The sequence below is a fragment of the Lepidochelys olivacea genome, assembly GCF_965140295.1.
Source record: "Lepidochelys olivacea isolate rLepOli2 genome assembly, chromosome: 8".
NCBI lineage: Eukaryota > Metazoa > Chordata > Testudines > Cheloniidae > Lepidochelys > Lepidochelys olivacea.
This window is the reverse complement of record NC_140418.1, coordinates 100579564-100595237: the sequence shown is the minus strand read 5'-3', so window position 1 is coordinate 100595237 and position 15674 is coordinate 100579564. Positions and strand designations below refer to the sequence as shown.

General features: G+C 43.5%; 1 protein-coding gene across 2 annotated transcripts in view; it reads right to left on the bottom strand.

The window, feature by feature from the left end:
- Positions 1 to 15674, bottom strand: part of BEND5 (BEN domain containing 5) — a 1397007-nt gene that overhangs the window by 211110 nt on the left and 1170223 nt on the right. For both annotated transcript variants that reach the window (XM_084637918.1, XM_084637919.1), the window contains one exon: positions 4225 to 4336. In XM_084637918.1, the coding sequence (XP_084494044.1) occupies positions 4225 to 4336 (112 nt within the window). The remainder of the gene's footprint in view (positions 1 to 4224; positions 4337 to 15674) is intronic.

Here is a 15674-nt window from a genome sequence, read left to right as displayed (position 1 = left end):
ATATGAAAGCAAGTTTCAAACAAAAATCACCTGACACCTAGTGAAGTGACCCGTTTATCCACTGGACCACACTGCCTGCCCCCCAAATAAGCCTTTTCCTTTATAACTGGTGATACTGGAAAATACAGCTCCACCCTTCAAAATTTCAGCGAGATCTGGGGTGAGCATGTGTCCATGATGCACAAGAAAGGCTGGGTTTGTTTTTATAGGGCCACCATAGAGTTGTTTTCACAATTTGAACAGCAGATTTTTCAGCAGATTTTTCCAGGATCAGGAGGCCACTGTAAAATATTCTTCCATTTTCAGGGTGGGCAAAACATTAGGCCTATCACCCTTGATGGCAACCCCTTTAGATGCTGTCACGTGAAGCCTGGCTGGGAGAAAGGGAGTTTGAATGACAATTAAACTGCCTCCGACTGAGCCAATTAGATCTAGTGGGTCACCAAAGCATTATCAGAAGGATAGGGGATGTCAGAGCATGAAAGGTAAGCAACAATCACACTGGTCAGTGGCCAAAAGGGCCATAAATAGCTAGAGCAGCAAAAAAAAAGGTCTTGCAAAGGGGAAGGTAGTAGAATACTGAGGAACAGGGTCTATAAGAATATGTCTATACTGCATTGAAAACCCAGGCTCAGACTCAGATTTGAGCCCAAAGCCCTCTATCGTCCACACAAATCTTTATGAATCAGGTCAGCAAGCACTCAGGATCTGGGTCTTAGAACCCACCAACTGGGGTTGGGGGACCCTGAGTCCCTCTATGACAGCCGTATCATTTTATATTGCAGATACAATTCAAGCAGCACACCCAAGCCAGAAGGTCTGAATAGTGCAGTGTGGGCATGTTAGCACAGTTGCGAGGCCCGGATCCAGTAATTGTAAACCCAGGTATAAAGTGCAGTGGGGATGCTCAAGAATGGGCTTAGAAACACTGACTCCACCAGAATGGGTCCCAAGGACCCAGCTTTACGATGCAGTGTAGTCATACCCTAAAAGAGGAATGAGAAGGGGCACGGAGAAGAGAGACCATTTGGGGATGCCTCCACTGCAATAAAACCTTTGTGGCTGGACCGAGTCAGCTGACACTAGAGCAAATTTTTTAGAAAAGCACCCAATCTCGATTGAAAAATTGCTAGTGATAGAGAATCCACCAGCAACCTTGGTATATTGTTCCCATGGTTAATTACTCTCAGTTAAAAATTTACATATTATTTCCAGTCTGAATGTATCTAGCCATTAGATCATCTTATACCTTTCTCTACTAGATTTAAGAGTCCATTATCAAATATCTGTTCCCCATGTAGGCACCTACAGACTGTAACCAAGTAACCCCTTAACCTTCTCTTTGTTAAGCTAAATAGATCGACCTCCTTGTGTCTATCACCATAAGGAATGTTTTCTGATCCTTTAATCATTCTTGGGGCTCTTCTCTGAACCCTCTCCAGTTATCATCATCCTTCTTCAATTGTGGGTGCCAGAACTGGACACAGTATTCCAGCAGTGGTTGCACCAATCTCACCAGCTCTAGAGATGGACACAGCTTAAGAACTTGGCTAGACAGAGTGTGGAAGTGAGATCTATCAAGCCGAAAAGAACTATAAGTGGGAGTCTTTCACAACCTACACTGCAAACACACCCCCCATAAAGTCCAAATTCACACTTCTCCTCAGGCCCGACTACTTCTAGCCCATACCCTAGATCCCTTCTCCTCTGGAGAGCCACTGTAACTACAGCAGAGTGTCTGTATGTGTCCACGTGAGTCTCAGAGAGACAGCTAAAACTGCTTCCCTTATTCCCATGTCACTTGCCCCCACATACAGAGTGAACTTTTTCAAAGGAAACAGCTTATCTTCCAGACTGCAGAAGAAGAAAAATCCTCCTAAGTTGCAATATTTTAAAAGCTGCTTTATGTTGTTATGGCAGCTAATTTTTCTTAAATGATTTAAGGAAATGAATACATCTAAAGGGGCTGTACCAGGCTGTTATAGGATAGCAACATTAAGCTGGACTTCCTTTGCTTTAAACAATCCCATCTCTTATGGGCAGTTCCCCATGACGGATCTTGGAAGTGGCAAATTTTTATGCTTGAGAGCGTGTAGAGTGGGAGGGATTACGGTAGTTTTCTAATGCATTTTTTGTGGGGTGAACCTTAGTTTGCATTTTATTTCAGTTCATTTTCTTCTGGTTTTGTTGTATTGAGAAGGAGAGGAAGCAGGAGGGTTAACACTATCTTACATGTTAATTCCCAGATCAGTTACAATTTGACAAGTATAGGAAAGAGACATGGAACTGTTTTGTCTTCCTATCCATCTGGGTAGCCAGACATTTAACATGTGCGCCTCACCAAAGCAGCTGAGGGTGAAATTTACACCTGGGCAATACTTAAGACTAAGTGATTCAGAGACTTTGTGTTGGTCGTCTGCCCCGGGCAGGGGGCAGGGTGTCAGCCTGAATGTGTACCACTAAAATCCATCAACGCTATAGCGGAAAGGCCCACGTGTGATCTCATTTTCTCCCTCTGAAGCAACTGGCAACTCTTCCCTCCTTCTCTTCTTCCCAGCCGCTTGCTTATTGTCAGTTCATGCACATATTAATTGGCTCAGAGGGATTAGCAGTAAAACACTCCCCCAGGAAAAGAGTTGTCCCATAGCGTATCATTTAGTGCAAGAAGACAGTCTGGCTCTGAGAACTGCTGGTGCTGAGCATTATCAGCCCTGAATGACGTCAGAAATCCTTAGGATGAGGCCCAAGCTAAGGAAACATTTTTATCCAAAGGCAATTTCATTTTACTGCTGCTGACCTCAGCTAATAACACAACCGATACAGACACCAGCTGGTGAGCTCTCTCCACCCAGCTTCCCTGTTAGACTCAAGGACCTCTTTACCCCTGGGAGAAACAGCTTTCTCTAATGACGCAGCTTGCAAGCCCTCTGCATCAGGTAGGAGGAGAGTTTGGTTGCTCTTTGGGGTGGAAAAAGAGAGGGAGAATAGACCCTGCTTGGCCAGCTTCTTCCTTTCACTATTATTCTTTTTGATCGTTCTCCCGCAGCAGCCAGGAGCCTCCATCGCAGGCTAGAACCCCGTTGTGCTAGGGACTGCATAAACACAGAATTCAAAGGTGGATCCTGCCTCAAAAAGCTCACAATCTAAGTAAGTTCTTCCTGCAGTGGAATTCCACTCCAGAGTACCACTCTTCTGCACAAGCTGAGGCCCCCTGCGTGGCTACTTTCCTAGCTTATCCTGAAGCCACTGCTATATTGACGTTGTTATATGCTATTTTGGGCATGGGGTGCACTGGCAAGCCACGGGGTGAGAGGGAAAAGCTAGAACTAGGACTGACTACCCAAGAGTAGTAGTCCCTCTGTCTTGTGAGGTGCCAAGCCATGCCATTATATACACATATAAATACACACACACAAAAGGAAAAAGAAAAACCACAGTTTATGTGAAAGAAACACACCTGATTGGCAAAATGGGAAGCACAATTATCAAATTAATATCAGGAATTCCATACAACAAACAATGTGTATAAAATCCCCTCATATTTCCCAGAGAGTGCCTAGAATCATTTCTTTTTTTCCTACTCCGTCTCCATCTTTGTTCAGCGCTTTTTCTCAGGTTGTGTGTTCATTAATCCTTCTCCACTTTGAGGTCAAACATTCAATAACTGTCTGCCTTCCTCCTCCTCTTCCCCACATTCCCTGCAATGCATCTCCTCTGATTAGCAGAGATTTCACTTCACAGACATCTCGGCTTCTCTAACCGAGCCTACGCATGTGTTCATGGAATACTTACAAATATTATTTCCTTCCTGCCCATACACTACATAGCAATGCCTACCAGACCTCTGGATTAAACATCAGTGCCACTTGGTAATTCAATTTCAGGGGCCTGCTGTTTTGAATCCAGCTCAAGACATCACAAGAGCTGCTCAATTGAATTTGGGCCCTGCGTTCAGCACTATTCCCTGTATAATCTGCGCTGAACTTATTTGAACTTGCTCTCTCCACTTGAATGTTCCCAATGAGAAACAACACTTCAAATGTTCCCTGATGACATGCAGCGAAGGTGTTGTTTGCTTGGTTCCCTTTTTAAAGGTTTGCCACAGGATCTGTCCAGGTCAGAATTGTCAGCTGCCTGAAGCGGCCCGCAGGCTCTGCCTATGCAATGCAATGCAGTGCTCTACCTCGGGGAAGATGCTTTTCCAGTGCAAGTGTCCCCACTCACCGGATTGTTGTACATCTGAACGATGAGCTGTTTTACTCCATGCAGCGTGGGATGAGCCCAGGGAGACGGATCCACCCAGTGTCGGTTTAAATCAAACCCCATCAAGGAGCACCTGTACAAACACACAAAACAGCCATCAGTATGGTCTTCAGCTTATACCCATGTCAGACAGAATTAGGTGGAAGTCCTGCTGGCTGGTGCAAAGCTCCTAGCAAAAAACAGGGCAAGTTCTCTCCAGAGCAGTAGGAGAAATCAGGCGGTGACCTGTCATGACCCGGTCGGCAGGATTTCTGTAGCAGCACCTTTGGTGACTCACATTTAAGCTTCTTACCCTTCATATCATTGTTCCCTCAACCTCCCTTTCAGCCAGCCTTGTCCTTTTCCATTTCACCTCCCCAATCTGACCATGCTGCAGTGCCAACAATGACAGTCTCAATAGTCCATTCACCCACCTAGCCCATGACTGTCTTCCCACTTTCTTCCACGTACCAGCTACGTCTGCAAGGTTCTGCCAAAGCTGACCCACCATGCTCCTACCCCATCCTCAGAGAAGCCCTTAAGCACATGGAAGTCAACGGGCATTAAGAGGGTGCTTGAGTGCTTCATGGAATAGGGACGGACTTAAGCATGCGTTTAAGTGTTTTCACTGAGCCAGGGCTTTTCAGTCCTTTTCTCTGTTGCCAAACCTACACAAAATTAGACAAGAAAGCCATCTATTCCATTTACATGAAAAGAAAGCCCAACCCTATTTACTTTATCATGCCATGAACTAGCCCTTACTGAGCAGATCAACCATGTAACCTTCTTAATGTGAGATCCTATATGTTACTTCTGACTCCTCTTCTCTCCCTGCTGACTCGTATTCCTCCTGGTACTTCATGGTCTAATTTCGAGTCTAATACTGTCCCCCTTACTCAGGTTGAGTTATATCTTCCTCTCAAAAAGTCCCTCTAAAGTCACCCAGACTACTGGCAGAGTGAGGTACTTCTGAACACAAGGAAGGGTTGCAGAATGAGCCCCATGGTTTGTAAACTCCTCAGGGCAGGGATTACATCTGCTGTCCACTTTAGGTGTCATCTACCCCACCTTTAGGCATCAAGTGCAACATATAATTGTCGCCTTGACAGAGCAAGATCTGACCAGTGGATATGGTTCAGCAATGCAGGAATCACATTGATTCTCAACAGAAACAACAACAGACAACCCCAGGCAAAGGTACAAATTTTCCTATATATAAAACTAAACAATACAATCAAACTTGCTACTAAACCTTAAAGCTTCTTGAGACGTAAAGAGCTTTCGTTGATCCACAAACCATTGTGTGAAGGCCTGATCTATCTTAATCTTTTAAATACACCTATACAAACAATAGAGATTTGCTCTAGTAATGTAGTTTAACAAAAATATGAAGAATCTGGGAGTTAGGACTTTACATTTAATAGGCAAAAATGAAAGGAAAATACCCAACATCCTAAATGCTGAGCCAAAGCACAGGCTTGGATAGAAACACAAAATGCACAACTTGGAAGAGGAAAGTGTCGGGTTGAAACCACAAAATTAAACTCAACACTGGAGCTAGTCAGAAATCTTCCAACAGAACAGCGTTCTGCAAGAATGTATGGATTCTGTCAAAAATTTTGACAGACCAGGCAAGCAGCCAATCAATTGGCAGGTGGGTTCTCCTGGCTCCAGCTTCCCACCTCTCAGGTACCCCATCAAGGCAGGGCTTGTGGGAAGGCAGCAGAATGATTGCCCCCAGGTGGTCACCTCTGAAGTCAGGAGGCCAGTTCGCCTATTACTCAGGAAGTCAGGTGGCTGATTCCCCACCTGGCCAGTTCCCCAGACTGCCCACCTAAAGGTCATGTGGATGGCTGGGCTACCTGACCATTTTGTCACCTTGGCAGCTGGTGAGCCAGACAGCCTGCTCTTCTGCAAAACAAAACAGATTTGTTTCATTTCACATGGAACGGGGAAAAAAAAGTGAGAAAAATCTTTGAATTTTTTGCAGAACAGGAAACCCCATTCCTGCTCAGCTCCTCTCACGATGCCTGCCTCTGACCTCATTGGCACTGGCATAAAACAGGAGTATCGCCACTGAAAAGTAAATGGTGTAAAACTGGTAAGAGATCAGAATCACGCTAACCGCCTTTTCATTTTGCAAACTTAGAAACCTTCATGCTCACAATGAATTTTCTTGCTGTTTGGCAAACCACGCTAGGACACAGCATGCTGACTCCACAGGACATCTTTTGTAGGAGCTCGGTGCCAGAAATCGCATCTCCTGCATGACTAGACCAGGTCATTTACATTTAAACATATTTTAAAGTAGTAACATCACAGAAAGCAAACACATTTTGATTCCACCATGTTCACTTTCCTTGGTCATTTGAGCAATCAGGCTATAGAGCAAACGAAAAACAACAACAACTAAGTTCAAACAGGAATTGCGAACTGACGTTTGCACAGTATTTGTTAGTTACATAACTCACCCAACCAGGGAACAGAAATAATTATGCATAATTTCTGTAACTAACCAACACAGGACAAATTTCCTATGAATCATTCTTTATGATGAATTTTAGGATCTATTTTATGCAACAAATGAATGTGAGAATTTTGCACTAACATTTCAGAAAGAAAAAAACAGAAGCAAATTTTGATGAAGTTATTCAGTTGGGATTATCCACCCATCATTACTTAATATGATCCCAAACTAATTTCAAAATGATCATTGCCTAACATTCTGAGGTTCACCCAAAACTGGTTTAAAATATCCCTTGCATAGCTGCTTTAGCAAACCCCTTCTAGTTTTTTGCTAGAATTGAGAAGGGTTTAGTGATGTGGTCAATGCCGGGCCATAAAAATTTTACAGCTGCTTATGTTCCTTTCAGGTTGTGCCTTTCCTTTCAAGAACCTCCAAATTACAGAAATCTCCAGGACCTCCGACTTTCCCTTTGCTTTGATTCTTCCTTCCCCCCTCCCCCACAACATTTTCCTTCCCTGCACCTACTATGATCCTGAGTCTTTCACTAACAGACCTTCTTCCACAAGGTGAGATATGGAGAATAATGGAGTAAAGGAGTTAAAGAAATCCTTTTTCATGGCATATGATTTATTACAAAGAGAACTGTACACACTTCCCTTCGGCTTTGTTGGTTTATTGGATCAGTACCAGGTGAATCTGCAGATAATACCGCACACAAAGCCTGTACGTTCAAATCCGCAAATGGCACTTGCGGTCAGGGTTAGGGTCTGACATTGAAAAGGGGTAGGGGGCAGGGGAGGAGATGCAGCATACTTTTTTCCAGGCATAGGCAATAAAAAGAGCTGAGACAGAGGGTAATTGGTCTCTGTTGTTGCTCCTCTTCAAAGCAAGAGTTGCAGCAGGAACTGCTGGGAGACTGTAGTCTGCAATAGTCACTGTGCACTATGAGAGAGAGAGGTCAAGGCAAAGAAATGGAATCCTGGCTTCTTATAATGAAAATATCTTTTTAACCCTCTCAGACGCATGACATTTTACAAATCAAATGTTCACCTGTCAGCACTGGAGAAGCTGGAGTCTTCATTAGTGTGCATTTCACCGTTTGGGTCCTTGGGGGTTGTGATTTATGCACTTGCCTATAATCCATAAAAGGGGATTCTTTCAGGCCGACATGTTTTATGGCAATTAGGTAGTGAGCCAGCTATGGTTTCAGCTACAGCCATGGAAGGGTGAGTTTTGGTTTTGGTTTTTTGGCAACATTTTGCATGTGTAATTTACTACCCTGGAAACCTTCACAAAAGGCTATTTAACATCACCACTGCAGTGTATACTCCTGCCAGAACACAAGTGGACAGACAGAGCAGCATTAGCTCCCAAAGGCCACATGGTGGAGTAGATGTTTGCAGAATGAGCTTTGCACTGTGTAGAGACAGAGTTTTAAATAGTACATGATAGTTAGAGATCTGTTTTGCTATTTTCTGTGTAAACAGTGTTAAATAAGAATAAACAAAAAGGGATGTTTTCTTCTTCTGACAAACACATGCATTTCCCATAGCTGGTAACAGGCATGTGCACTGAGGAGAAAATGGGTAGAATTCCCCTCTCCGATCTACAAAGCACATCTCCGTTCAGAGATTCTACTTTCCCTACATACACTGAGTTCTCAGTGGTGTCAGTAGGATTTCTGTGCATGCAGCAAAAGCAGAATATTGGAGGCAAGGTCCATTACAAGGATAGGAAAATCTTGCCCTGTGATTTCATAAAAAATCTGAGAAGATAGATGTAAAAGGTATGCTAGTCCCCAGGGGCAAGTGCAGGATTGCTCCTTACAGTTTATTCTCCAATCCTTTGTCCAGTTTGATTTTCAATTTTTCAAGTGATGGGGCTTCCAACACTTTCCTTGGGAGACTACTGCACAGTCCAACAGAACTCACTGCTGTGAAGCTTATGTCATGGTTACAGGGACAGCTGCACCTCTGTCCCCCTTCCAGTCTCTCTGAGGCAGGACCATCCCTACCCATACGCAAAGTATGCAGCTGCATGGTGCTCCACCCCCTGCTTTGCCTCTTCCCCACAGCCCCCGCCGCTGCTCTGCCCCAGCCCCGCCTTTTCCCACCCCCACTCTGCCCCAGCCCCACCCCCACTCCACCCCTTCCCCAAAGCCCCTGCCCCTGCTCCACCACCCCCGGCCCAGCCCCACCCCCACTCCCCTGAGGACTGCAGCAGGGCTGGGCCTGCACTCACCGGCGGCAGGAAGTGCAGTGACCCAGCCCAGCCACGCCGCCAGTGAGTGCTGGGGCGTGGTTCCCCCCTGCCCCCCAAGTCAGCCCCTCCCCCCCAGAGACCTGCCCCCCCATGGGGGGCTGCTTAGGGCCCCAGAATAGCTAGGGACGGCCCTGCTCTCAGTAATTGTCTAAATGAACAATTAGACTGCGGCAAACTGGGGTGTGAATGTCCCCCATGCTAGCCTGTCACAGTCTAACTATCGCTGTGAACCCTGCTGATGTGCATGAACAGTTCATTAGAACGCTTTGATCTAGCCCTTTTTGAAACTGGACTAGCTCAAAGCACATCAATGACCTGTTAATGCGCGTCAGTAGAGGGCATAGGAATAGCTAGATCATAGCAGGCTAGTGTGGAGTAGAGTCACACCCCAACTTGCAGCAGTTCTAATTGTTCATGTAGAGAAGCCCTGAGTGCACCTCCTCAGGTATCCGGCCTCATGCCTTTACCTGTCCTGGGGTGGCAATCTACAGTTCTCCCACACTTAGCCTGGGTCCTGGACTACAGTTACAGTTACAAATTAAAAAAAAAAAAAACAGAGTAAGAGACCCAAAAAGGAGCCACCATGGCTAAACAACAAAGTAAAAGAAGCAGCGAGAGGCAACAAGGCATCCTTTTAAAAGTGGAAGTTAAATCCTTGTGAGGAAAATAGAAAGGAGCAAACTCTGGCAAATGAAGTATAAAAATACAATTAGGAAGGCCAAAAACGAATTTGAAGAACAGCTAGCCAAAGACTCAAAAGGTAATCGCAAAAAAATTGTTAAGTACATCAGAAGCAGGAAGCCTGCTAAACAACCAGTGTGGCCACTGGATGATCGAGATGCTAAAGGAGCATGCAAGGATGATAAGGCCATTGCGTAGAAACTAAATGAATTCTTTGCATCTGTCTTCACAGTTGAAGATGTGAGGGAGATTCCTAAACCGAAATTCCTAAGCCATTCTTTTTAGGCAAGAAATCTGAGGAATTGTCCCAGATTGATGTATCATTAGAGGTAGTTTTGGAACAAACTGATAAACTAAACAGTAATAAGTCACCAGAACCAGATGGTATTCACCCAAGAGTTCTGAAGGAACCCTAATGTGAAATGGCAGGACTACTAACTGTCATCTCTACCATATGACTGGAGTATATCTAATGTGATGCCAATTTTTAAAAAGGGGTCCAGAGGAGATTCTGGCAAGTACAGGCTGGTAAGCCTGACTTCAGTACCGGGCAAATTGGTTGAAACTATAGTAAAGAACAAAATTGTCAGACACATAGATGAACATAATTTGTTGGGAAAGAGTCAAAATGGTTTTTGTAAAGGGAAATCATGCCTCACCAATCTACTAGAATTCTCTGAGGGGGTCAAGAAGCATGTGGACAAGGGGATCCAGTGGATATAATGTATTTATATTTTCAGAAAGCCTTTGACAAGGTCCCTTACCAAAGGCTCTTAAGCAAAGTAAGCAGTCATGGGATAAGAGGAAAGGTTCTCTCATGGACTGGTAACTGGTTAAAAGATAGGAAACAAAGGGTAGGAATAAATGGTCAGTTTTCAGAATGGAGAGAGGTGAATAGTGGTGTCCCCAGGGATCTGTACTGGGCCCAGTCCTATTTAACATATTCATAATTGATCTGGAGAAAGGGGTAAACAGTGAGGTGGCAAAATTTGCAGATGATACAAAACTACTCAAGATAGTTAAGTCTCAGGCAGAATGCGAAGAGCTACAAAAGGATCTCTCAAAACTGGGTGACTGGGCAACAAAACGGCAGATGAAATTCAATGTTGATAAATGCAAAGTAATGCACATTGGAAAACAATCCCAACTATACATATAAAATGATGGGATCTAAATTAACTGCTACCACTCGAGAAAGAGACCTTGGAGTCTTGGATAGTTCTCTGAAAACTTCCACTCAATGTGCAGCGGCAGTCAAAAAGCAAACCGAATGCTGGGAATTATTAAGAAAAGGATATATAATAAGACAGAAAATATCATATTGCCTCTACTTAAATCCATGGTACGCCCACATCTTGAATATTGCCTGCAGATGTGGTCACTCCATCTCAAAAATGATATATTGGACTTGGAAAAAGCTCAGAAAAGGGCAACAAAAATGATTAGGGGTATGGAATGGCTGCCGTATGAGGAGAGATTAATAAGACTGGGGCTTCTCAGCTTGGAAAAGGACGACTAAGGGGGGATATGACAGAGGTCTAGAAAATTATGACTGGTAGAGAAAGTAAATAAGGAAGTGTTATTTACTCCTTCACATAACACGAGAACTAGGAGTCACCAAATGAAATTAATAGGAAGTACGTTTTCACACAACGCACAGTCAACTTATGGAACTCCTTGCCAGAGGATGTTGTGAAGGCCAAGATTATAACAGGGTTCAAAAAAGAACTAGATAAATTCATGGAGGTTAGGTCCATCAATGGCTATTAGCCAGGATGGGCAGGGATGGTGTCTCTAGCCTCTGTTTGCCAGAAGCTGGGAATGGGCAACAGGGGATGGATCACTGGATGAGTACCTGTTCTGTTCATTCCCTCTGGGGCACCTGGCACTGGCCACTGTCGGAAGACAGGATATTGGGCTGGGTGGACCTTTGCTCTGACCCAGTATGGCCATTCTTATGTACAGTACTGTATGTATCTGCTACGCTTACCCAACAGGTCCAATTGAGTTCAAACACTTGCAGTTCTTCCCTTTAGGAGTATGTGACCAATGGTAAATAGAACCACCAGACAGTATTTTTAAACCAAAGTATGTTTCTTTAACAACAGGACAAAGTATTTAGAGAAAGGGGATTTTAAAACAACAAAGTTCCATGCATGTCTGCCTTACCATCTCCTGATGGTAACCCATATAGGACTATATTCTTCAGTGGGTCCTGGGTGTCAGTCTGGCTCTCCCAAACAACTACATCCTTCTGAAGAGAGAGTCCCTTTTGCAACTGCCAGAGTTCCTTTGTTCTTCCGCTTTCCTGGGCTTTGGACATTCTGGACACAACTAGATTTGTAGCTGACTGGGGAGAAGGTAACATCTTCACAACTAACCGTTTGGGTATTGTCCCATAATACCACTCAAGTGTTTTCTGAGGGTGGCTTACCTTGAACCACTCTTTAGCTTCATGCTTGTCTTTCTTACAAAGCTCTAGTCAACTAACCCAACATATGCCTACAGTAAACACCCCAATAACCAAGTCAACATACAGTGTTTATACATTATTACAGAGCAGCTCAAAATGCCTCACACTGATATTCACCTTACATTTCCCTTTTAATATTTCACCCAATTACTACTAGTGATATCAACTTGTATACCTATATCTATTTGGTATTTATATCCATCATGCATATGGACAGGGTAACCATGTTGGCAGTAGATGACTACTGAGGCACTATACAAAACTCGAGGAAAGACTACTTGGATCTTGCAGTAGCATCTATTACACACAAAGATTAAAAACATTATTAAGGTTCACAGTCAAGCACTTAGAAATTAGGAAATGACACAATTATGCTTGTCTGGGCAACCTTAATTCAGCCCCCTGGTGCTTATACACTACTATGCAGCCTTTAAGTAAAGGAGCACATATCATTGTTTCCATAGGACCCCTGACTCGTTCAATACACAGAATGGACAGGTCTCATGTAATGAGCAGCTAGTCAATAATTTGAGTTCTCCTCACTCAGTCAATGCATCCGATGAAGCGAGCTGTAGCTCACGAAAGCTTATGCTCAAATAAATTTGTTAGCCTCTATGGTGCCACAAGTACTCCTTTTCTTTTTGCGAATACAGACTAACATGGTTGCTACTCTGAAACCTGTCACTCACTGTGAATCCCCTGGCCTTGTTTACGACACGCTATTTAAACCCTGCTCTGAAGAGAGAATGATTAATTTCCTCAGTTTCACAACACCCCTGAGGGGTGAGGGGATGGCAGTCTCCCCATTTTATTAGGTTGGGAGCTAAGTCAGAGAGACATTAGGGACAGAAGTGTCCACTAATTTCAGGTGCCCACTTTGAGATGCTTAATACCAGATTTTTCATAATACTTAGCATTCTTTATATAGCACTTTATATGTTCAAATCACAGCTCCCACTGATTTCAGTTGCAGCTGGAAGCGCTCGACACTTCCTTGCTCCAAGCCATGGGGGCACTACACCTTTTCAAACAAAATGTCATCGGACTTTTTTTTAATACAGACAAAACAACATATTTTGCCCTAGCCTCCTGAAAATAGCCCACCCATTTAGGTTGAAATTTTCCACACAAAAAACCCTGAGCCTGAGACAGACTTTCTGCATGGAAATGGCTAAAGTTTAGCAAAGTTATAAGCAACTGAAAGCAGGTTTTTATAGAATAATAGAAATGTAGGACTTGACGGAACCTCAAGAAGTCAGTTAGTCCAGCCCACTGTGCTGATAGTGGGAAGTGTCGGACACCCTTACTAATCGACAGTGCTATCAGCCATACTTATAATACATATTCAGTTCCTTTAAATCATTACTCAGAGATCAGTCCTTCCAACGCCCTTATCATTTTTGTTATTCTTCCTTCAATTTCCTCCTATTTCTTGAAATCAGTTTAAAAAAATTCTAGCAAGTTCAACAGGGATGTAAAGATATGTACATGCTGGTTTGCTCATGTTTTATTGGTGTAGATTGCACACTGCATGAGAACATGGGTATCTAAATATTTAAAAAGCTACTTTTGGGGAAAGAAATGTTATTAGGCTGCAAGGTTGCAACAATTTTGTACAGAAGTGGCGGGCAGCAACAAATAAAGAAATAAAAGGTACCAACCGTTTCCGAATGGAATCTCTTTCTAGTAAGTGCCTTTAGAGGCCATACATTGTAGTAACAACTATGCAGGTACATGAGAGATAGCCATAAATATAACAAGAGATACGTTTCTAAGGGCACCAGTCTAAAACCATCTCATTATAATAAAAATATAACTAAGCTGGTGTGGGGCTTTTCTTAAGACACAGGAAGTGGTGCTGGTGACTGGGAAATAAGCCTATACCCTAGAATCGTGTTTGGCATCTTTGGATGAGATGTAAAAACCATGTTCCTGAACACTTGTTGCCATTAATTAAGAGGAAAAGCAATAACCCTACTGTCTTGGCCAAAATAATTATTTTTTGATTACTAACCATTCTCCTGCTGGTTGACTTAGGCACTAGACTGTTTTCATGCCCTAAATGGTTGTGCAGCACTGCAGTGTGCTGTTAAACAGCTGTCATGCTTCAGCCAGTATTTCAGTGGTGGGTGAATCCTATCTCCCATCTGTCTATCAATTTGTTGCAATTTAAGGTGATTTGGAATAAGATGTGTTATAAAAATATAAGGTATTACTATGCCAGACATGCAATGCCTTGGGTATCTTTCCATTCACTTTAGTCCAGCCATCTCACCTTCCTCGGGACTCTGACACTGCAGCTGGCAATGGTCACTGTGTCTCTGAGTAACTAGACACTGTTCAAAGGTAGCTTCACACGTCACATTTTAGCTTCGCCTTCTGGGCAGGGTTCAAAAATTACCAGGGTACATTGGCAGACTATTGGTACCCAGAAGTGCTATTATTCTAAATTAAAACAAACCAGTCGTACTCAGCATAGAGATCTCACTATGTCTGCTATAAAAAGCAGCTACCTCTGCAGCAAAATGTGGCCACTGTTTAACAGGGTAACACATATTACAGCTCAAGAAAGAAAATCACACCAGACTAAGTTTGCAGGGTACTTTCTATGTGGGCAGAACGTAATTAACCAAGTGGGAATCTAGCTAGGAAGCTGGGCTAACATCCCTTCTATCATTGTACATGTGTTGGACTACTGCATAGCAGAGACAGTACCGAAGAAGCAGTTGAATAGATATGGGTGACTGACACGTTATCTATGTATCCTGTGGCGATAGTTACTTTAACTCCACCTTCCAGCTGGAATTATTTTTCTTTTCTTTTTTAATGCACATATGAAAGTTTCAGTACCAGAAGTCTGGCATGTCACTGGATTTGATATCATACATCTCCTCTCATCCTTAGGTCCTTTACTTTCAAACTTGACTGTAGGTTACAATGCTTTTAGGAAAGATTTCCATCACTGCTCAGAAGGGAGCGCATCCTTTTAACACAGCTGCAGCTCTGAGGCTTTCAGGTCCCTGTTCTTTTTCTAGTGTAGGCTGCTTCCTAGGAGCCAGCAGCTACTGTATGTTTGAGTATTTCTTCATGAATATTAAGTCACCCGGATCTATGAGTACATTCAAGATTTGCTAGGAAATTGACCCAAAAGATCCTGGCTGTATGCTACCTTTCATAGGCTCATTGGCAATACTGCCCATGGGTGCTGCAAAAGCAAATGAATGGAGAGCGAGTACACACACAGTATTACTAGCGGCAAGGTTTAAGGGAAACTCGCATTCATTTTTCTCTTTGCTACACATCCATGTTCAATATCATCAACACCACACATGTAAGATGCTACCGGCATTACATTCCGTGAGATAGATCCCATTAATGTATTTCATGCCAGCCTCCTGGAGCATAACACATGGGATGGGAAGGGTTGGAATGCTGACGGGGCAAAACACAACATAAGAGCCTCTTGGTTAAAAAGCATGATTGCCGGGGGTGAGGTTTCAAACCAAATCACACACTCACAAACACCACAATGCCAGATCACAACTGCCC